The sequence below is a fragment of the Lingula anatina genome, chromosome 6, assembly GCF_051362555.1.
Source record: "Lingula anatina isolate TDL-2025a chromosome 6, LinAna3.0, whole genome shotgun sequence".
Classification (NCBI taxonomy): domain Eukaryota; kingdom Metazoa; phylum Brachiopoda; class Lingulata; order Lingulida; family Lingulidae; genus Lingula; species Lingula anatina.
The window spans coordinates 17,195,293-17,219,671 of NC_141772.1; the positions used below are offsets into that span (position 1 = coordinate 17,195,293).

The 24,379-nt window shown below is 39.1% G+C and overlaps 2 protein-coding genes across 2 annotated transcripts; one reads left to right on the top strand and one right to left on the bottom strand.

Moving 5' to 3' along the window:
* Positions 1–9,389: 9,389 nt before the first annotated feature.
* Positions 9,390–15,565, bottom strand: LOC106162533 (kelch-like protein 32). Its single transcript, XM_013539841.2, has 5 exons — positions 15,406–15,565; positions 14,448–14,853; positions 13,549–14,092; positions 12,787–13,087; positions 9,390–12,356 (listed from the first exon to the last, which is right to left on the bottom strand). Exons 2-5 carry the CDS (start codon positions 14,820–14,822, stop codon positions 11,798–11,800), a joined length of 1,779 nt encoding a protein of 592 aa, XP_013395295.1. The 5' UTR covers positions 14,823–14,853; positions 15,406–15,565; the 3' UTR covers positions 9,390–11,797.
* Positions 15,566–16,350: 785 nt separating this feature from the next.
* On the top strand, positions 16,351–24,099 carry LOC147761267 (uncharacterized). The gene is made up of 3 exons (XM_087015377.1): positions 16,351–16,578; positions 16,877–16,951; positions 17,103–24,099. Exon 3 carries the CDS (start codon positions 17,796–17,798, stop codon positions 23,115–23,117), a length of 5,322 nt encoding a protein of 1,773 aa, XP_086871503.1. The 5' UTR covers positions 16,351–16,578; positions 16,877–16,951; positions 17,103–17,795; the 3' UTR covers positions 23,118–24,099.
* Positions 24,100–24,379: the final 280 nt, after the last annotated feature.

Consider the following 24,379-nt stretch of genomic DNA (forward strand, 5'->3'; position numbering starts at 1 on the left):
CAAAGGCCCCAAACAAATGCGCATAAAAGCACATACCACGGGTCTCATATTTAGCATAACTATCTGCACCCACTGAGCAGCGTTCTCAGACACCGGCGTGTTCTTTAAGTGCAAGACACACGAGACAGCGAACGGGAACCAACGTATAGCATCGGAAAAGGCAATTTCAAAAAAGCTGCACATACTGTAAAAATCGGTTATCGATGACGGAGATTTCAGAGAGTACAACAAATATAGAAAAATTAGTGCGAAAGTCGTTAAAGAAATTATTGACATTGATAGATATGTGATTTCAACTGCAAAAGCCGCGTACTGTATCTCTGTTATAAAACTGCTTAAGACAAAAGGATAGCAGGTGCCGGAATGAATTTCAACGTTCATGGACAAAAGAATACCAAGACAAGCTGACATTGCAAGGACAACAACTATGCCAACGCACATTGTGCGCTTTAAAATATGCGGTTTTTCAATTTCAGTGATACGTCCGATGATTGCGTGGATAGCAGCGAAAAATACTAATAAAGGAACACAAACCTGAGGAAAAATATAGAAAAACAATGCAACGTGACACGATGGGCTCTTCCGCCACAAACTGGACATGTTGAAATAAGTATCTGTCATCTGCATACTATTAACAAATATTATCAAAACTGGTATAATCATTTGCATTTCAATGACATTCAATGCAACAGCAAATTCTTTCATCAGAAAAAATCCTGACAGCCTAAAATAAGATATAAGCAATCCTATAGACGACACCACTGAAATTAGAACCACACCTAAACAACAGTACTTAATTACGTCATCCATAAACATATCTGAGCATGAAGCAAAATAATCAACTTGTGACTGACATAAATTTGAGTGATGTAACATGCAGCAGGCACTGAACGTATCTGCAATTATAATGTCGACATCACCCGGTGCCCCGGCATGTGTGACCTCCAATGGGTTCTGAGACAGATCAATCGACTTCACTTTGTGCCAACCACAAAACAGCCAGGTATCAAATGACTGGATAAAGTTTTTTGAAATGTTGAAGACAACAATGGAGACGTTATGAAACGAACAGTTGTCCAGGACCTGTATTAGACTAGCTGACAGATCAAGATGCTGCAAAGCAGGAAGATTGTGGAAACAATGTCGCGGAACGGAAGTTATTGGGTTGTTGCTTATGTTCAGCATTTGAAGAGAAATCATATTGGAAAATGCACCACTTCGGATGATGCTTATGTTGTTTTTTGACAGGTCAATACTGCGTAGATTAACAGCGTCTTGAAACATTCTTTTATCAACTTCCACCAGTGAGTTGTTTGAAATGTCAAGAAATAACAGTACCCGCAAGAAAATGCAGTAGTATCGAAGTAGCAAAGAAGCATTAACGCAGTAGTGGTGTGGAGCATATTTGCAGTAGAAATGCAGTATAGCCTACTGCAATTCTACTTCAAAAATTACATAGGATTGTACAGAGGAGGAGCATTAATGCAGTAGATTAGCAGCATGATAGAAGCATGTTTCAAATATGCTAATTAGCTCCCACATCGAAGCAGATTTGAAGCATGTTTGCAGTATGATTGCAGTAGTCTACTGCGCTGGAGTATCTACTTCGTTTTCGTGCGGGTAGCGCGCAGCTTTCCAATGTTGCATTTGATATGCGGTTATCTTTTAAAATGAGACTTCTTACCATATCTCTTCCTATTATATAAGGAACTTCAGTTAATAATCGACTCTGATTAAAATACTGTGACCTCTGCAATAGTGCCCCAGTGCAGATTACCGAGAACCCGTCACAAAAACACACAGCAGGACACTGAAAACCATAGAATGCTTCATCATCTCGCAGTTTACATTGAGGGATTCCGTCACGCACCTGTCTCTGGGGCAAACAATTGTTCTGTCCTCTACATCTGTACATCCCTGGGCAGGAATAGCTGCTGCAGGCGATTTCGTCGCTCCCATCATGACAGTCTTTGGCCCCGTCGCAAACCGACCCGGCAGGTATGCAATATGACGACGGACATTGGTGATATAAATCTTTGGGACATGTGAATTCATGACATAATGGCGATGTACTTGTGCCTAGAAAAGCATATTCTCTACCCATAAAGCTATATTCTCCTATCCAGTGCTGGTTAGAGACGTTTTGTACAAGATGTCTACCATTCCTACAGGTTGATAAGGTGCCATATTTATCTCTTTTGTAAAAGCAAGACGCGTTGCCATAGAACACCTGAGTATTTCTGTAAATTCTTCTGCTTGATGGAGGCTCACCAAGAAAAAATACCTTTTCTTTATAAGTGTATTTTTCGCAGATGTAGTTTCGACACGTCCACGAGTCGTAATCACCCCCCTCGCACTGCACAAGCGATGGTGCTTGTGATGTTAACTCATCTTCTTCGAAAGGCCCTAGACAGTCAACCACGCCATCATGTTTCTGTGAATACGGGATGAATGTATCAGCAAAACAAGAATAGAATTTACTCCTGTAGATATTTGCACACTGTGATTCATCTGACCCGTCCTTACACTGGTGTATTAAGTCGCATCTTTCGTTCATTTGAATGCATTCTCCGCTGCTACAGCGAAACTGGTGTGCTTTACAAGGTGGATAGATACAACCTATTTCGTCCGAGTTGTCCAAGCAATCAGTCACTTTGTCACAAAATCGGGATAAATGAAGCTTCTGTCCATTTTTACAACGCCCAAAATAAAGTAGATGACAGGTGACATTTTCGTCGCTTCCGTCTAGGCAATCTTTTCGTCCGTCACACCTAGAATCTATGGAAACACAGGTCCCGTCTCCGCATTCAAACTGGAAATCAGAACAGGTTCCATTGTTGGTCTTTTTTGATGACATGCGGCGGTCACTGCTTTCGTTGGCGTGTCTTGGGTATTCACATATCACAGTGGCTGTATGGAATTCTTGCGGGCATGGAATCATGATCCAGTTGGACGAGTAGTGTGGATTGGTGACAATCATAGCCGCACATGATGTACCATGGTCATAAACAGGATGCTTTATGTTGAGAAGATTTGACCTCGACATGAATGCAAAATCGTTGTGAACATTTTGTGAATATTTAGCCGCGGTTCGAAAGCGCTCCTCTACAAATAATCTGTCATAGTTTGGATGGTACCAGTCCGAAAACACAAGGGGTGTGCTGTCTATCCAGCGGAGTGTGTTCTAAAACAGGTAATAGGATAAAAATATACCTTTATATACTAATACACGGAAATATTGCTCCTTGGATCTGAACGTTTATGATGCCTAGCGCAATACTAAAACCTAAAACTCAATTCTGAAAAGTTCAGCTTTCTATGTATCGCCAATGAAATAACAATTTTTTCAATTGCCTTCCAGCTAGATTGACTTAGATACATCCCATCCAACTGTTGTCTCGCAAAACATTAGTTTCTTCAAGTTTTTGAAATAAAACCCATGACACCAATATCGTTTGCTAGTTACTTTTTGCTGCTGCATGGCTGTATGTTTAGACAATTATGAATTTCTTACCTGTTTTTCTCGTCTTAGGCCCAAGAACAGAAGGAACCGATGTTTGATATATATCTCCGAAAACCAGATCTCATCAATTACAGTTTGATTCAAAACGACCTTTAAAGTGATATCGTCCAAGGCGGTCGGCAGTTCGCCTCCACTGGCCAGACACAGTTCACGTGATCTCAACCAGGTAAGGGGAGGACTTGCGTCTTCGGACTGTGAATCAAATGTAAGTAATTTATAGCATTTTCCAAAGATACATGACGTTCCTCTACTGTTATGGATATCTCCTACTAATCTGTCAGAGACGTTAACGTAGCTCTCTAGCTTGTAACGAAGTCGAAGATCTGGATAGTCGTGAGGGGACGAATCAGCGGGAAGAGGTTCTAAGACAATACAGACCCTCCAGGCACTGAGCGTGTTCCAGGTGTATCCGATAAAGCCATTTTTGTATCTAGTGTTTTTCACGGTAAAAGTCGGTGTGATAAAGAGTATGCGATCGTTGGAAGTTTCGTTATGACTGACCACTGACGTATGCGAGTAATATTCCTCTATTTTAAGTTTCAGTTCATTAAATGAATTAAATGAGTAAACACAGCGCTGAATTCTAAGTTTGAGAGAATAAAAGCATGATTCGCAATACTGGTCCTTTTTTATTGTTATTGTATATGTGATTCCGGTATATTGTCGTCTACAAAACCCAGGTAATATCCCATTTGATTGAGTAACCGTTTTGTTGCGTGTTCTTTCTTGTCCTTCTTTGAAAACGTTACTCTCTTGATCCACGTTGTTGTCTAGCCACATAAAATAAAAGTAAGGGGTTGAACAAAGAGTTCGAGTTACTAGCAAGTTTCCAGTATATCCATCATTCACTAAAAATATCTTGAACACTTTACCCTCAAATGGATCACTGTATTCATTGGACAAAAACTGACACTTTCTGTCTCCCGGAACTGCATCTCTAAGTTCAAAAGATATCGTCAGTGGAGTATCAAATTTGAAAAACACGTTCCCATGTTTTGGACTCTCCAAATATATGAACATTCTTCCGTCAATATGACAGTCAGATCCGATAGACACGGTCACATAACTTGTTTCAGATAATCCAGAACTTTCATTATATCCTACCTGGCACGTGTTTTTGCCCTCAAAATACAGTAGTCTACCCCACTGACGGATCTGGCGGTCCATATAGAACACTCTGAATGTTAAGACGCGGTTAGGCATGAAACATGACCCACTGGCATTGTTAAATCGGAAACAGTAGAATGTTACACGCAGTCGACTAAAAGTGATAGTCGCCTTCAATTTCTCCATATCATAGTAGGTGCAACTCGGCCCCATCATAGCTAAGTTATTATTTGAGTCACTGAAGCTAGTTAATACTATTCCAAAGAAAGGGCATCTTTCGCCAACTATCCCGGACGGGATAGCAGAGGGCGAGGTTAAGTCGCGGAAGTTACTTATAAACTCCATATAAATGCTTTCTAAGTCTACCATGAAATTTGGGAAAAGGTCAACATCATGTCGAACTAAGGGTTCAGGAATTAGAGTTAAACTAACTGAAGTGTGGTTACTGAAGTCTGTACAAGATGTGTTCAGGCGAGCAAAAAGATTTCTAGAAGATTGGCATGCTGTCCCGGGCTTATAGTGTGTTACGATAGAAGTGTAGTGAGCAACAAACACCCACGGGGTAGGACCCAGTATGTACCTTTCTTCAGTTAAGTTGAAAAATGCATTCCAACCTATTGTACGGATGGAACCATTTTTCAGTGGGATATGCGTGTCCGTGGGATGCAAAATAATCCTAGATCCTGGGGGTCCTTCGTATACTTGCAATGTATACGGCACAGAGGTGTTGGAATAAGTGCCTGAAAGCACTTCCCAGTGCAGTAAAATCTTCTCGCCAACTCGAGCACTGATATGAACGTGATATTCCACTTTACTGTTGCACTGCGTCGAAATAAGCTCTGTTACTGGATGGAATACGCCTCGGTGTGAAGACAATAATGCGGGTAGTCGAACCTGGTAACAGTCTGAAAATACTGCCTGGTATTCGATGTGAAATCCGGACGATTCCCAATCACTATCTGTAGAAAATTCGACACAGAACTCATTTCCGGCTAGGGTGAGTTCCGTTGAGTTGAGAATTGTAAACTTTCCGCAAAATTTATCGAACAGACGGGATGCATTACATTGCCCTATGAATACGGCAAGATAATCGAATATACAGTTAACGTCTGAATATTCTAGTGAGAAATGGTTTAATCTTAACCTTACCCCGCTACCCTTAGCAATAGTTATCATCCAGCTCTGTCTGTGCGACGGTGGATAAGAACCTTGGCCAAAATTTGGACTTTGAATGATACCGCATATCCCAACTTTGTTCAGAACAGTTGAATTACCCTCTGTACGTGTATTCGTCTGTCCCTCACACGAATCCCAGGCACATTGTTGAATTAACTGCGACGATTTATAATTCGCCAGCGCCGGTGTTTTCAGCGTAATCGTCTTCAAACATTCGCGAAATAATGAGCGCGCATCAGACATTTTCAAGAGGCTAATGCCATCACTTTCTCTGCATACAAAGAAAAGTGAGAAAACTGAAAGGAACATGGACCGCGTCTTTTTGCTCATTCTCATGGCCATGTCTCATAAGCATCTGTCGATGAATGCACACTTGCACGTGCGAAAAAAGCTTCGTTCTGTTTACTTGTGTAACCAGCATATATGGGAGTGGTGCAATCTGATGATTTATCGATTCCAATACATTAATATTTCAATTGTGTGTCCACAATTTACAGCTTCGCGAGTTGGGCATTATAATGTATCTCAGAACTACACTATGACTTGGACATGTACAATGTAAGTGCAGACGTCAGAGGCCTGAGAGGTTTTACTTGGCTGTTGGAAGTGTTGATTTACACCGAACTAGTTTACAACATTTAAAATCTATCAACTAGGCAAATGATACATCAATACAACGCGTCCCATTAGATGATGGATACTCGTCATGTGATGTATTCCCTAGATTAAATGATATCGGAGTGATGCGCGTAACAATCAATTTACTTTAATGCGTGACATTAAAACAGTATACTTTATTGGAATAAAACACATGAGTAATCTGACTTATGTAGAAATGTCACAGTATGAACAATACATCATTGCCCATAAAAACTTAATGAGACGACAATGAAGGAGAGTGGTTTCAATTGTCTGGTGTCCACTCTCCCCGTCCCCTTTCACTGTCATAGAACATAATGCTTGATTAGTACGGTTGTGATTGATGGAAAAGGTCGCTGACATCCCTGGACCGGGAGAGAGAGGAGCGCAAATTGTGTTCAGTAATTAATTTTTTTTTACAAATTAATACCGTCGCAGTCAGCAAGCCACTATGCTAATGGTGGTATGGTTAAAATAACCGGTCTTGGTGAAGTATTTGCGTCTATTAAAAACATAAAATGAATAAATCATTTCGATTCGGTGTTTTTCTTTTTGCACCACCGTTCTGGCTGTGAGGCACTGACTTTACAGGTATATGCTAAACTTCTTATCAAAGGCTGCCAGTCTTTGATATTTAGAATCCACTTTAGACTTTCAACTGCGTAAACGTTATGGTACTCATACCGCCAGATTGGATGGTAGGAAATAAGATGCACGAGCAAAAAGAACCGAGTAGGATCGACAGGTTACGAACAAAAAATCCATAGAAAATTAATGCGTCGTCTTTAATAGAAAGTGTTTTACGTGTACAATCAGGGTGTCTTCCGTACCATCCCTCTTTCACTGTCATAGAGCAGGGTGCTTGATCAGTACAGGAGTGATCTATGATACAAGCACGCAGAAAACTCTATCTAAGAGAGAGAAAGAGAGATTAAATTGAGACATCAATCATACATGGTATTATTTCAGCGTCCACATTAAGGGAGATATAAATCGAGTATGTTTATCTTAACAACACTGGATGCTCTGTCAGTTATCTGCTTTAACAGGGGAAATATTAAAAACTACGAGTATCAAGGATTTTAGATGATTTAATTTCACGATGACGGTAGCTCAGTAATCTGCTTTAACAGGGGAAAATATAAAAAATATCAAGGGTTTTAGATAATTTAATTTCACGATGACGGTAACTCCAAGATTTACCGGTAGGGTTACTATACATTGTCTTTTCTTTCCAAGCAATTTACACAGGGATGGAGGTCAGATTATCACGTCGACAATGGGGCATGGGATTATGCACATTTCGATTAACGGTGTTACTAGGGCGACAGATTAATTTTTCACATATATTCACAGATATGTCTCTAGATAAGTAGTCATTTGGCTGTGTTTTCCCGTTTTTCCCTATACAATCTGGCACCTTGGTAGAGGTTAGAATTTTGTACTGTTAACATTATGTTTCGCATATTATATTTTGAAATAAATTTTCTTATGCCGCTTAAAATCCATGTATTTCTTCGCTATATTACTCATACACCCAGTTTGGATGCAAACATCCACATTGCACATCATCCAATCAGACAGTCGGTGTAAGAAACGACACAAGTATACGGAAAGATAGAAAGATTCTATTTCATTTATGTATTTATATTTCTGACTGAGAACGCCGCATTTTGATGTACAACATAACTGCGAGTCTTCCCACAAATGGAAATACGCTAATTGCGACATGCAAACGATATTATAAATGCATTTTAAGTGTTGTGGAAAGGCGTTAAGTGCACCCGCATTGCACTTTTGCAAGTCACCTAGTGATGAGAATAAAATAAGAATAAAATCGAGTTCTCTATAATTCATTATTGAATTTGTCAACTGCTAAAAACAGCTAATACCTGTATTTTGGCGTTTGTCTCAACATGATTGTGACGTCCACCACAGAATTGATGGAAATGTGCTAGATGTGACAAGATGTTAGCCGCTGGATAAACGAATCTTTAACCATTTACTTCGCTAACAAACAGCGTTGAAGGGACTTTAATGTACATGTATTTGCACCTTTGTTCCTCGTCTGATGTTAATTGGCTCTTTTATATTTCCATTCTCTCTGAAGTAAACGGCGAGATTGTGCATTCATGTATCGCTGTGAGCACTATTTAATATGTCTGCACTCTACTTCTACCATTAATGGTAATGTCCACCAAGAGAGGATGAAACGCATTTTTTTATATGCCCAAGGTACTGGTACAGGCACAGACAGACTTTTTTTTTTGATAAACTTGTTCTTTGAAAAGAAAAGTACAAACTGATACTGAATTGAGACACCAGACCCTGGTGAAAAACTGTCGTATCAAGAATAAAAAGCCTTTCTGTTGTACATGTAAGATGGCTTTTTAACTTATTTTTATGTTGCCATAGAAATAAATAATAATAGAATGTGTATCACTAGGATCTAATATTTAAGTATTTTAATTTTATTCCTATTTGCATGTATTTTTTATTGCTATATAATTTTTTTGCATATGTAATTGTACAAAATGTAATTTTAGCCAAAGATAAATATTTTCATAGGGTGACCAGGTTGAATAATGAGGTCATCAAGTCAAATTTAGTGTACTACACTGGGAGTGGGGTTTGGAGGTTGCCCATTTTAGCTAGTCAAAATTCTAATTTCAAGAGGGGAATATTGGTGTGATATATTTTTCAGAAACCAAGGGGTATCTGCCCCTGGTACATTATACCCATGACCAGTAGGGTAAACTTGTGATTTAAATAATTATTCATTGTTGCATGATAATTTTTACTTTTAAGTGATTAACAATTGATTTATCAAGTCTAAACTGGTTAATCTCTCAAATCATACAGGTGTCTTCTATTTTTAAATGGTAACATGCATAAAAGTTAACTACTTTGAATAAATTAATCAATAACATGAACTTGTAGAAAGTTGTATAACATTGCTCTTTTTTATTCATATAGTATACAAAAATGTACTGAAACCAAATACATGGACAAAACAATGTAGATCTTTCTGAAAAAGAAAATTGCAAAAATGTTAAGCAGACCAAATTGTCACAGTGCATGCTTAATAAATACTTATTAAGATTCAGTATAGAGTGGTTTGGGAATTAGAGTGCTCTGCTGATTCTTTTTATTTCTATTTACAGTCCCACATTTTGCTGACCAGATCTCCCTATAACCCAGCTTGTAAAAGGAGGGTCCCATTGGGAATTGTTGTTACGTACCATGGAAACCATTTATTATTACCCCTCCCCTTTCGAGATTCCTGAAATATTATTATTAAAATTCATATTATTTAGCTTGCTCCATAAAGAACCCAAATCTATCATATGTGAAGGCAGCTTTTTATTCTTCATCATTCGTCACACACCAGACCCTGGTGAAAATATCCTTAGAATATCCTTATTCTAAGTGACTTGTGATTTTCAATGCAAATTTCTTGCGATTTCAATAGGATATGAATACGGTTGGGACCCCTGAAATAAAGAGATATATGGGGATTACTTACATTATGAAAACAGATGTCTGTAACATTTGCTGCCAAAACTGGCCAACAATACAGGGGCCAGGTGAAAGCAACCAGTGTCCAGATATTTAAAGTGGTGAAAACCAATAAAATTGCCCCTTAAGCTTCTTTATTTTTAATAATAATAACAATAATAATTTATTTCTTAAAACCTCACTACATGTCTCAGCACTGCTTACATATTAAATCTAAAACTACCCCTACCAGTACAAAGATTTATTCAAAAGAAATACATAAGCAACAATTTTAATAACTATCATTAGTGTCATAAAGAGAAACAATCAATTGGTTGGTAAAATTTGATAATAAATTTGATTCTGGGATTTCAAAACTTTTTTCCATTTGTTATTAGTCTTTTGCATATTTTTGCTTTCACAATTTAAAGTTGCCTGCTTGACCTAAGTATTCTGATGGGATTTGCTAGCTTTATAATATTATACTGATAAAATGGACAGTGGCCCTTTACAGCTATCAAAGTCATGGGTAGCATTTTGTAAACTATTCTTTGAGATACAGGCAACCAATGGAGATCACTCAGGACTGGTGTAATGTTATCAGACTTGCAAGTTTTATGTAAGAGATGTGCAGCTGAATTTGAATAGGCAGATTTTTTTCACATTTGATTGTTACATGTAGGTATATCAACCAAGAAGATACTGCAACAATCAAGTCTCTAAGTCACAAAAACATGGACGAGTTGCTCTGTTTGCTTATTATCAATAACATTAGTTCTAAATATTTGTTGCAGGTTTAAATAAGATGATGTACACAGTTTGTTCATGTTTGTTGTTAAAGTTACACCCAACTTTCAAACTTTTGTGCTTGTTTTGATAACAGGATATCCACCTTTGATACTATCTAGTGTGGTGCTGTCTTCGAAAACCAATTAATTCACTGAAGACTATAAATAATTTAACTTGAGCCAGGATATGAGTTCATGCACACAAGCCTCGATGGTTGCTTTTTTATCACAAGGATTTTCTCACAACATATATCTAAGAACCATCTGTATATAACAATAAATTGAAATGATGTCTATTTTTTTGTTGATTTGCCATGGAATTCTGGGAAAACATTTTTTAAACATTCAGAATTATAGAAAAAAGAATCACACAGAAAATGACCACAACAAAAGTACTGTGATAAGCATCTGCACTTAATTCAAACGTCAGAAAAAAATAAACGTGAATGCATTGCCCCAAGAGATTTCCATTTTCCATCAACATTATAAATAAATAAAATTTTACCAGGTATAAAACCACAGGATTTTAAAGGATTTTAATATATATTTCTTTTGTGAAACAATGTATAAATAAAGAAAAACTTCAAAACAAGCTAGTAGTTGCTTCAAGCTGGGAAAGAGCTAAAAAAGATCACAGTCAATTTTGAGATTTAAAAAGCTGGTGTCTTAATATACATTTACTCAAAATCAGAATATCCACACAATATATTAGTAAGCTCAGAATAAGGAATGTTGTCCCCTATTTCCTCACCAAATATCAACCTAGATGTGAAATTTTGTTCAATCATACTTGAAATGTGCTATGAGAACAGAAGCACGAAAGAGTTAAAAGCAATGATCACTTCCAACTTTTCAAAGCTGAGTAGATGAGCATTGTGATGTACGTATATACTTCTAGACCTTTTTGCACAGTGGCTACAATGTCATGGTCATGATTGGTGGGTAGAATGTTACAGAAAATGTCGATCCCATGCCAGTTTGGTTTATGTACCTTTTTTGCACCAAAATCCAGTTTTGTGTCAGAAACCAAGAATCAGGGGCACAGTGTTATTCTGTCTCATTTACTTCACCCTTCATCCTCTAGTTTAGGAAACCCAGCCACAGGCAGCACTCCAATCTTCAAATAATGTGGGCCACAGTACTCCTTCTCCTCAAACTGGTTAGTCTCAAAGTCATACTTGAACAAATACCTTTCAGAAGAGGTCCCTCCAATAATATACAGTTTATGACCAAACACAGTCACTGACCGTTGGAAATGTCCAAATTCTTCGGGAGTGGGCGTTAACTCTGTCCATTGGTCTGTCATAATATCATAAACTTCATTAATAAAGCAGTCGCGCATGTTCCAGCCATCCTCGCTACTGTACCCTCCGAATACATACAGTTTATTGTTATACAGAGACATGCTGTGGCCCTGACGAGTGTGTAACATTGGGGCTTTACTCTCCCAGCTTATATTGGTTGGATAAAACACAGACATGTGACTGACTGGCACGGAGTCCAGGGGATTGTCAGAGATGCCGCCGCTGACAAAAATGCAACCATCCTTCACAGCAGCTGCAATATCAAAACAAGGAACAGGTAGCTTTGGCAGGCTGATCCATTGGTTCTCTTCAGGGTCGTACCTTTAGGAATATAAAAAAAGTTTCTATAGATGTACTGCATGAATGTGTAAACAGAGAACTATCAGTAAACCATCACAGTGTACATACATATTTAGCATGTATGGTTTACAATTAAAACACTTATAAAAACACACTTGTACACGTACTGTATATCCACATATCCACCAAAACACACGCGCAACAACAAGCACACATACTAGTACAGGTACAAGTATACTAATGCACAAACACACACAACCACACTTATAACCACATAACATATGCACATGCACACCAACACACAGCATATACACATGCTAACACACATCAGCCACATGCAGGCACAAACAGCCAAATGTACATTAAAACATCTGAACACATACACAGCTAGACACTAATATTCATGTGTGAACCGATAATAAATATAAGGGCACTTCACAGAAACACACACCTTTCCACAGTGTCTAGTAACAACTCCTGGTCCTGTTCTGTGTGGTCCACACCACCTATAGCATACAAATACCGGCCATCATTGACCAGCGCAAAGTTCACACGGTTATCTTGCATTGGAGCGCACTCAATCCACACCTGCCACCTAGGGTCCAGGCGATACATCACATTGGTGCTGCAGTAGCTTCGACCATAACCACCAGCGGCAAATGCAAAGTCTCCCATAAATGTCACACTGGCATATTCCAGAACCAAACTGAGGCTGCTAGTGGATAATGGCTGCTCACACATACCAGGTATACCTAAAGTAATGGAGAGAAGATTTTACTTTGATAAAAAAATGGTTTCCATAAGGGTCCATGAGCTCTTACTGAAAATAGGCCTAGGCAGTACATTCACAAACTCATGGCCAGCAAGAGATGTATAAGAGGTTCAAATCTGGTGGTCCCTTGCTTATTTGTTCCCTTGTTATGAACTCACTGACATACTGTAACCCTACTGCTTCTAATTAGTTTAATTAGTAGTAAATTCAATAAAATTTCTCATATTTGTTTGCCTGAGCATAGAATAATGTACGTAAAATAAACAAGTGACAAAACATCAGTGCACAAAACATCAGTGAAAACTTCGACAAATTTCTAGGTGCATCTTCTAATGAAAAGAGCATATCAATTTTACTAGAAGATAAATAATTACTACTAGTATTATATATAATATCTAAGGGTGTTTTTTGAAGATTTTTGTCTTTACATGAAGGAGATACCTGGTACTTTGAACTGTATACTCTCTGCATCATCAACAGCTGAGATCATGGAGACCAGTGGCTGCGCCCCGCGGACGCGGGTCCGTTCTGATGCCACGAGACACTGACTGTATGGGTTGGCCTGGTATTCCTTTGCCTCTGTAACCAAGGCCTCAATCCCAGGGTATGCAAGCAAATCTTCACGGATTTCCTCAAGTTGCTGGGAATTCAAACAAGGAAATCGAATCAAGCCTACAATTTCCTCCAGGTGTTTCAACCGATCCGAGTTATGGTCTAACCAATCCAAGACCGTCTTGAGGATATACCCCTCAGGCGCGGCAATGAAGTGATCACTGGCTAGTATTTTGTAAAGCAGTTCATACTGGATCAATTTGAAATTTGGTTCTTCAGATAAAGGAATGAAACTCTGTCCTATATACTCGAATATATCAGGGTTCAGGTCGTCCAGAGCATACCTGTCCATCAAGTCCAACACTAAACCATAGTTTTCTATACTGAGATGATAGATCAGGTAGTAGCAGCACAGTTCTGACAACCATCCAACCTGAAATATTGGAATATATTAAATTTACTATATGTATATAGTTCACATATGCAGGCTTATCTCAGCTTTTTAGTCTCATACATGTCCATCAAGGTGAACAATTTTGTCTCTCTAGTTCCATTACTGGTGTTGCTTAAAAACAAATTTAACATTAATTTGTCTACAGTGTTTTAAGATGACAGCAAATAATGACAGTACACTTCTTACTTTTTCAGGCAACTATGGAAGTACTAAGTAATAGGAGTAGTACTAGTATGTTTAAATAGCCATTTAGGATAAATGTTCAATCTAATGTTTTCTTAAACATACATAAAGTTTATGAGGAGATTCTTATTTCTTAAATAATCTATTTAACCTGAAAGAACTGAGAAGCTTCAATGACATCCTGAATCTTTTCAGCGTCTAGAGACACATGGCCATGGTAAAAGTATTCCAGCATGGCTGCAAAGCCTATAGGACTGATCTCGAACAGTTCAATGTCTTTCATTTGCTTCTCTTGCATGTCATGACTGAACATGGCAGAAAAATAATCACTGGCTTCAGATAATATGTCACGATGTGCACTGAAGGTTTTATCTCCAACTGTTAGTTTAACATCACAGTTGTAGTCATACATTCTTGCAGACACTTTCTTGTAGTTCTTGTTAACGAATCTGTGCTTGCCTTCTGAGAGTTTCAAAACCTGAAGACTGTCAGTGAAAGAGCTGGGGTCCATCGAGGTATCATGCATTTTTTTTTTTGTTAAATTCTGCTACACAGGCCTGCAATACAAAACAACATACACTGTAGAATATACATGAACATTAGCAGTGAATTTTACCATAACTGCATGTCCACAAATCCATGTACAATATCAGTCAGGAGAGAGAGAGATTTCTGACTTGAGCACACCTTATTTATGCATATAATAGTCGAATGCTTTTAATAGATTCTCAACAAGGGTGACTGCTACAGCACGGGGAGTGTACTTATGATAATGTTAAAAAGGTGTGTTTTACACGTACAGGTACACGTAACGATACATGTAAGTCTGAACAGCATGGTGCGTGATAGGGATCCAGATAATAAACACTGATATCCTACACTTTGAGTCTATTCATCAGCTGATGTGATACACGAGTAAATGCGAGCAAGTGAGTCATGATTGCCGACTGCTAAAACAAAATGCACTGCAGTCTCTTTACAGTAGATTTTCAATTGATAACTGGCACCGATTTTACACGGACAGCAGTAGTACAACGTTAGTAGTCTACACTGACACTTATCTGTCTTTCTTTAAAAAGCATCGTATCTAAGCTCAAAACCTAACCCACCTTGTTTTTTGCGAGAACGGGAATGACATCCGGTGAATAAGCTTATTCACTGCGCAGGAACAGGAAAACCTGTTTTCTAAGTCATGACATCCCCGTATCAACACAACACACATATGCTGCAGCTGCACAGTGCGCAGGAACTCAATGTTTTGAGAACTAAGCGACATCTAGCGACACACTACACACCAACAGACACAAATATTAGTGAAATCGTGAAAATAGCACTCGTATTGCATACATGCATAGGATTTCCGGATTACCTTATCTGCATGGGCTGGGAAGGGGTTTGCCTGGCCATTATTATTATTATTATTACTATTATTATAATTATTTTTTTAATCTGCATATAGGCTTTCTGCCCCCCTCCCTCCCCACCTCTCCAACGTCACCGGTAGGCCTACAGAAACAGGGCCAGATCGGCTGCACAAATACATGAATATTTGACCGAATTTCATTTATCAGTGGCACTTGTTAATATTAAGAAAAACATATCCTTCATTTCAATTCACTAATCCAGTTTAACAAGGGGATTTTTTTTTATCTTTGTAAGTCAAAGTACCGGCTAGTCATAAGTTTTTATCTTATGTAGGCCTATATTTCAGACACTTACAAGTAAAGATTGTGATGACTGCAAGTTTAATTGAGGTTATTTTCTCAAAATTGATATTTATTATATTATGTTTGTTTACATCAAAAAAAAAAAAGTATTGATTTTGTTTTGCCCCCCTCCCCCCCCCCCCAACCCGGCTGAATGCTCTAAATATGTATGACATACAGTACACGCACACACACACACACACACACACATATATATTTTTTTTTTAAATTTTTTTTTCGATTGTTAAAACATCAACTGGATCAGCGGAGTACGGTATCTGGACAGTACTTACTGTACTCGCTGGTTGAACAGCTTACTGCGACTTACCACTCCGCTTACACTTATTATCGGTAGTGTTACTGCCAGAGCAGTGTTTTATAGATAAATCTTATTTCTTTACTTCGGACGCGCTACTCACTTGTTTGTCGCATCGGTGTTGAGTAACAATTGTTTTTAGCGCGCTTATGATAATGATGGGATAGAATGTGATTGCACGAGGAATGAGATCGGCTGATATTAAATGCTGAGACAGCCGTAATTACAAGTGTTTTTGTAACAGGAATCTGGCCCATAAGGTTAGCAATTAATTTTAAGTTATGAAAGTTCATTTAAAGATAATTGCGAGAAGATAAAATTAGTTTTCCATTGTAAACTGCAACTTTGAGTAGCGTTAGAAATGCCGGTCTGATGTACAATGCACAGTACATGTAACACAATCACTGTACCTTTCAGTATTGGAGTAAAGAAAGTTCAGTAAAGTGTAGTGTATTGTTTAGAAACGAGAATGTAGTTGTACTAGTTGCGAGTTAAAGATTGTTTGTTTTATGTTCGTAATCAATGTTATTTTAAAAGCGTATTTTTTCATTGTGTTAGTTGCGCCAGATGAGATTTACTACACAATCATTTAGAACCCAGTCGCTTGCATTACACTAGAATAGCCCAAAGTCGGTAAGAGTTACTTATATTTTGGAGATAAAGATAGGATAACATGCAACTGTTAAGTAAAGATGTTATTTAAGTGACTTAATAGCATTATATAAAAGAACTAGGGCAAGAATATGAGATGATTTTCATATTTTATTTCAATTATTCTTTTCAGTTGACGGTTTAAGGTTAAATAAATCAGTAAAAACGACGCAAAGCTGTTGTTGTTGTGTGTGAGTATTGCAAGTGGCTACAGTCAACGACTAGGATTTGAGATGGCCTTACCAATAGTCCACAACTAAAGCCCTGAGACGGCCCGTACCGAACAACCGAACCAAGAAGACAGAATTTATGACCTACTTACAACCTGTGGTAACTCTAGATATCTGAGATGCCTGGAGCCAGTCAACAGCCATTATTTAGATGACCCGGCCCAGTCAAGTACTAGCAGTTACTGGTGGGACTGTAATTAAGGAAATTGAACTAAGATCCAATCCGCAGCTTGCAATAAAGCTGAAATTGAGACTTTCTCGAGTATATGTTGACACTTGATTTCATATCCACAGATAACTATAAATACTAGTAGACCTCAGTGTAGCTGAATATATTATTGGCTATCTAAATATACATATGATTATTAATTTATTTGTTTGTTAAAATTAAGATACTCGGCAATTTGACATGTTTGCTGTTGATGTTCAAATGTTTTAGCTAGCTTATTACTTATAGAGAAACTGTCTACATTTTGAAATTTACTTGTCTTGTGTAGTGTAGATAAGTTTATTTGAATTCAAATAAGTTACGCTGCCCATACCACCTGCCCCCTCCCTCCTTTCTAAGAATACCTGCTCACTGCTTGACATTAAAAATGGATGCAGCTACCATTACCAAGACTCCCAGCACTAGGACAGTTCCTTCTCAGACACCAACTGACCAAGAAGTAACATTCAGAAACATATCGCCTAAAGATGATTTGAGAAGAAGACTAATTGAGGAATTAGATCCAGATGACTCCGTCAGTCAAGCCGGCTCAAACGTATCTTTTAAGGAGCGACAGTTAGAAGAAGAAGCTAGACAGGTTGCTTTGAAGGAAAGGCTGAAGTACCTTACAGCACAGCAAGAAATAGAAGAGCAACAGATACGTTTAGAGCAGAGAAGAAAGCGGCTCTTGTTAGAATCAGAACTGAATGAAAGCAAGAAAAGGGAAGAAATCTTTAGGAAAGCATTGGGAGGTGAAGATACTACTAAGAAGGAGTCAGACAGCAGCTATAGCCATGATGTTGTGAGGGCCTTAGAGAAGTTGAGCCTGAGTAGATTACCGATTCCAGAGCCACCTGTATTTGAGGGAAATTATCTAACATATGTAACATGGCGACTAGCATTCAAGACTCTAATAGAAAGCAGAAATATCCCACCCAGTGAGAGGCTGTACTACCTAAAGAGGTACCTCAGAGGAGAAGCTAAAGAGACAGTGGATCATTTGTTTTACTTAGATTCAGAAGAGGCTTACATTGAAGCCCTTGAGATACTTGAAGATAGATATGGTGATAAATTCTTGATAGCAGAGGCTTTCAGAGACAAATTAGAAAAGTGGCCCAAGATTAACAGTAGAGACAGTAAGGGACTTAGAAAACTATCAGATTTTCTCAGGCAGTGTTTAGCAGCAACAGATCATGTAGGAGAGTTGAAGATCCTGGACGACTGTCGGGAAAATAGGAAGTTACTTCAGAAACTACCTGAATGGATCACACGAAGATGGGCCCGAATTGTCGAAGAATCACAAGGTTTCCCAGGCTTCAAGAGGTTTGTAGAGTTTGTAAAAAAGGAATCCGACATTGTAAATAACCCTGTTATGAGACCAGCTGAAACTGCATTTAGCAAGAAAACCCCCACTTCCACCAGCCTTATGACGAAGACGAGCGATCAAGCTATACCAACGCCTCCTGTCACGAAAAATGCCTGTACATTCTGTGAGAAAATAGGACACGACATCAGAGAATGCCGAAACTTCGAAAGAAAAACGCCACAAGAAAGAATGGAGTTTATAAAGAAAAGAGGTCTTTGCCTAAGCTGCCTTAGAAACGGTCACTTAGCCAAGGAGTGTAAAAGGAAGGAACAATGCAGTAGATGTGGTCGTAAACACCCTGCCATACTACATGGGGACTACGAAGCCCTACACCCAGAAGATCAACATGTAAGAACATTGTCAAGTACTTGCCAAGAGGGAGCTATCAGTTCAATGACAATTCCAGTCTATGTATCTGTAGGAAATTCCGGGAATGAAATCCTGACATATGCTCTTCTAGATAGTCAAAGTGATGTTACATTCATTAGCGACGAGTTAGCAGCCAAGCTGAATGCAGAAAGCGTACCTACAAGTATCAGGATTACAACAGTCAACTCCAGCTATGTAGTCAAAACTTCAAAGGTGTCAGGATTGACTGTAAGAGGTTTTAACTTAACAGAAACTATAGCACTACCAACCTGTTATACAAGAGAAAACATACCATTCAACAAGAAACATGTACCTAGACCATCGGATGCGAGAAGATGGAATCACCTGCAAAATATACAGAGCCAAATTGCACCGCTCCAGAATTGCGACGCAGGTTTACTTATAGGTTACAACTGCTCTCGTGCATTGGTACCCCTTAGTGTCAGAGTAGGAGCAAACGAGGAACCCTATGGAATACAGACACCCCTGGGATGGAGCGTCGTGGGAAGGACCGGACGAGAAGACACAGATGAATATCACCTCAGTCACAGAGTGATGAGGAAAGAAATACAAAAGGATTTGAGAGTCGATGATAGAGGAGAAGTGACTTTTGTCCACAGAACAAAGGTTAAAGAGACAGTAACTGAGCCAGAGATAATTCAGTTACTGGAAGCGGACTTCAGGGATGAGCACAAGTCAGAAGATTCCTTGTCCCAGGATGACTTGAAGTTCTTAAGGAAGATGAAAGACACAATCTATCAAGACCAAGACAATTTCTATACCATGCCTCTACCATTTAGAACTGATGCCCCACAGTTGCCTGACAACATGCCCATGGCCATGAGAAGACTTGAGCATCTGAGAAAGAAATTTGCAGACAAAGAATTTGCCGCCGAATATAAGAAGTTCATGGACGCGATGATAGAAAGCGGAGAAGCTGAACCTGTTCCAGACAAAGATGTAGCTGGAGGACACAGATGGGTCGTGCCGCACCATGGAGTTTACCATAAACGTAAAGGAAAGCTCAGGGTAGTATTTGACTGCGCAGCGAGATATAAGAACATTAACCTGAATGAGAACCTCATCTCAGGTCCAGACCTCACCAACAGTCTGATAGGATGTCTCCTGAGATTCAGAGAGGGATCAGTAGCCGTTGTAGGAGACATAGAACGAATGTTTTATCGGTTCAAGGTAGACCCACGAGATCGTAACTACTTCCAGTTCCTGTGGTGGGATGGAGACCTAGAAGGCACACCTAAGCTATTTAGGATGACAGTTCACCTGTTTGGAGCTGCCAGTTCCCCTGCGTGTGCTTACTTTGCTTTGAAACAACTGGTTGAAGACTATGGAGAAGAATTTGATGAGAAGGTTTGCTGGGTAGCTGGTAATTGCCTTTACGTAGACGACTTGTTATTAAGCATTGATTCTGCTGAGGAGGCAAAGCAGCTTATTGAAGGCGTACGTCAGCTATTTCAGAAAGCAAATATAAGACTTCACAAGTTTATTAGCAACAACCAAGAAGTTTTGGAGAGTATTCCCGTATCAGAAAGAGGGGCACAGAGCACCACTGTTGATTTGCCTTTACCTGCCACAGAGAGAGTATTGGGAATTCAGTGGGATACCCATAGCGACCAGCTCAGATTTCAGTTAACACTGAATGAAAGACCGATGACTAGAAGAGGAATTCTTTCGACTGTTGCCTCTGTCTATGATCCCTTGGGTTGTATAGCACCATTTATCCTATTAGGCAAACAGATACTGCAGGAGATGTGTGCGACCAAAGCCAGCTGGGATGATCCAATATCAGAAGAACTCAGACCAAGATGGGAGAAATGGCTGCGTGAATTGCCAAAGCTAGCAGAAATTCATTTATCAAGATGCTATATTCCCCAAGACTTTGGAAAAATTGTCACAGCAGAGATACACCACTTTTCGGACGCAAGTACCAGAGGATATGGCCAATGCTCCTACCTTCGAGTAGTGAATAACAAAAACGAGTGCCACTGCTGTATCGTGTTGGGCAAATCTCGAGTCGCGCCACTCAAGATTACTACAATTCCGAGATTAGAGCTTACAGCAGCCACAATGTCGACCAAGATGAGTACTCTGCTGAAGTCTGAAATTACCTATAAAAACCTCAAGGAGTATTTCTGGACAGACTCCAAGATAGTGCTAGGATATTTGAAGAACAATGTAAGAAGATTTCATGTCTTCGTAGCCAACAGGATTCAGACGATTCAAAACGCTTCTGACCCTAGTCAGTGGCACTACGTGCCAACCAATGATAACCCGGCCGACCATGCTTCTAGAGGGCTGTATCCAGAGGAACTGATGGCATCAAATTGGTTTAAAGGCCCAGAATTCCTGAGAAACCCAGTTCTAAGCATGGTAGAAGAAAATCCAGAGGTTGATCCAAATGATCCAGAGTTGAAGAAAGCAACAGTAAATGCAGTGGAGACTACAGAAAAAGCAGGAACATTTACACAGAAGTTCAATAGATTTTCATCCTGGACCAATGCCATTACAGCAGTGACAACCATTAGAAAACGTCTACTCAAAATGGGTTCATCATTGTCTGCTGACCGACGAAAGGCAGAACTTACTATTCTTAAGCTGCTTCAGGCTGAACGGTTCCAAGACGAAATTAGGCAAATCAAAGATGGATCGCTTCCGAAGAAAAACCCTCTCTCCAAGCTGGATCCTTATATTGACGAAGAAGGAACCCTGCGAGTAGGAGGACGTCTGACACGATCCTCACTCTCTTACGAAGTACAACACCCTGTAATTTTGCCAAAGTCAGGACATATTGTAGACCTAATTGTGCGTCATTGCCATCAGAAGGTAGCCCACCAGGGAAGAGGTTTCACTCTGAATGAGATACGTTGCCAAGGGTACTATATCATTGGTATAGGCAAGACGGTTGCTTCTGCAATACACAGATGCGTAACCTGTAGAAAAAACAGGGGCAAAAGTGAAGAACAGAGGATGTCAGATTTACCAAGGGATCGAACAGAACCTTCACCCCCATTCAGTTACTGCGGCATTGATTGCTTTGGTCCCTTCCCTGTGAAAGAAGGTCGCCGTGAAGTTAAGCGATATGGATTGATAGTGACCTGCATGGCGTCGAGAGCAGTACACATCGAATGCCTGGATGACATGACGACAGATAGTTTCATAAATGCTTTAAGATGTGTGATAGCTTTGAGGGGTCCCATACGGCAAATCAGATGTGATCAGGGATCAAATTTTATCGGAGCAAGAGTGCTTTTAGATAAATCACTAGAAGAGGTCAAAAATGACGAGTTGAAGAAATTTATGATTGAGAACAAGTGTGATTTTGTGTTTAACAGCCCACACTCAAGCCATATGGGAGGTGTGTGGGAGCGACACATTAGAACCATCAGAAGTATACTAGCAGCAATGTTGGAGCAACATGGTTCTCGTATTGACACAACCACCTTAAGAACCTTCCTATATGAAGTTATGGCCATTATTAACTGTCGACCTTTGACCGTACAGAACCTACATGATCCACTTGGTCCAGAATCACTTACTGCGAACCATTTGTTGACAATGAAGCCAAAGGTAATATTGCCATTGGGAGAGTTTGGACCTGAGCACCTGTATGCAAGGCAAAGATGGCGCCAAGTACAAGTGTTAGCGGATAATTTCTGGAGTCGCTGGAGGAAGGAATACCTTCTTAATCAGCAACAACGAACAAAGTGGAATGGGAAACGAAGAAACCTAGGAGTGGGAGACATTGTTTTGCTCAAAGATGAAGGATTATACAGAGGAGACTGGCGACTTGCCAGAGTGACAGAGGCGAGCATAGATGAGGATGGATTAGTTCGCAGAGTGAAGATTCTTTTGGGGAATCCTGATCTTTCTGCCAAAGGCATCCCCTCCTCTACGTCTACTATATTAGAACGTCCAATCCATAAACTAGTTTTGTTGTTAGAAGGGGATAAGTTGTGAGTTTTCCATAGAATAAGGTTCGAGTATGGTTTTGTGATACATGATGTTCAAAGAACTGTTAAGTGAAGATCTAATGGTATTTGGGAGTACCAAAGCTATTGTATAGTGAGTTAATAGTTACAGTTTACCAGTTACATTGTTTCATGTGTAAGTTAGTTTTGTTTGTTTGTATAGAAAATCAATTAGATTTTGGCTGGGGAGTGTTACTGCCAGAGCAGTGTTTTATAGATAAATCTTATTTCTTTACTTCGGACGCGCTACTCACTTGTTTGTCGCATCGGTGTTGAGTAACAATTGTTTTTAGCGCGCTTATGATAATGATGGGATAGAATGTGATTGCACGAGGAATGAGATCGGCTGATATTAAATGCTGAGACAGCCGTAATTACAAGTGTTTTTGTAACAGGAATCTGGCCCATAAGGTTAGCAATTAATTTTAAGTTATGAAAGTTCATTTAAAGATAATTGCGAGAAGATAAAATTAGTTTTCCATTGTAAACTGCAACTTTGAGTAGCGTTAGAAATGCCGGTCTGATGTACAATGCACAGTACATGTAACACAATCACTGTACCTTTCAGTATTGGAGTAAAGAAAGTTCAGTAAAGTGTAGTGTATTGTTTAGAAACGAGAATGTAGTTGTACTAGTTGCGAGTTAAAGATTGTTTGTTTTATGTTCGTAATCAATGTTATTTTAAAAGCGTATTTTTTCATTGTGTTAGTTGCGTCAGATGAGATTTACTACACAATCATTTAGAACCCAGTCGCTTGCATTACACTAGAATAGCCCAAAGTCGGTAAGAGTTACTTATATTTTGGAGATAAAGATAGGATAACATGCAACTGTTAAGTAAAGATGTTATTTAAGTGACTTAATAGCATTATATAAAAGAACTAGGGCAAGAATATGAGATGATTTTCATATTTTATTTCAATTATTCTTTTCAGTTGACGGTTTAAGGTTAAATAAATCAGTAAAAACGACGCAAAGCTGTTGTTGTTGTGTGTGAGTATTGCAAGTGGCTACAGGTAGTATTTGGTAAAATTTCAAAATTCAGACTATGTACTTGTTGTTTGCTACACTACAATACAGTGGCAGATTTAGAGAGGGGGCCCAGGGGAATCCCCCTTCGGTTTCTGAAAAATATATATCACACCAATATTCCCCTCTTGAAATTATAATTTTGACTAGCTAAATTATAGTTCTAAACCGTACCAAAGGGCACTGTTTGCTAGCAAAAGACCATTTTTTTTGTCGAGGCCG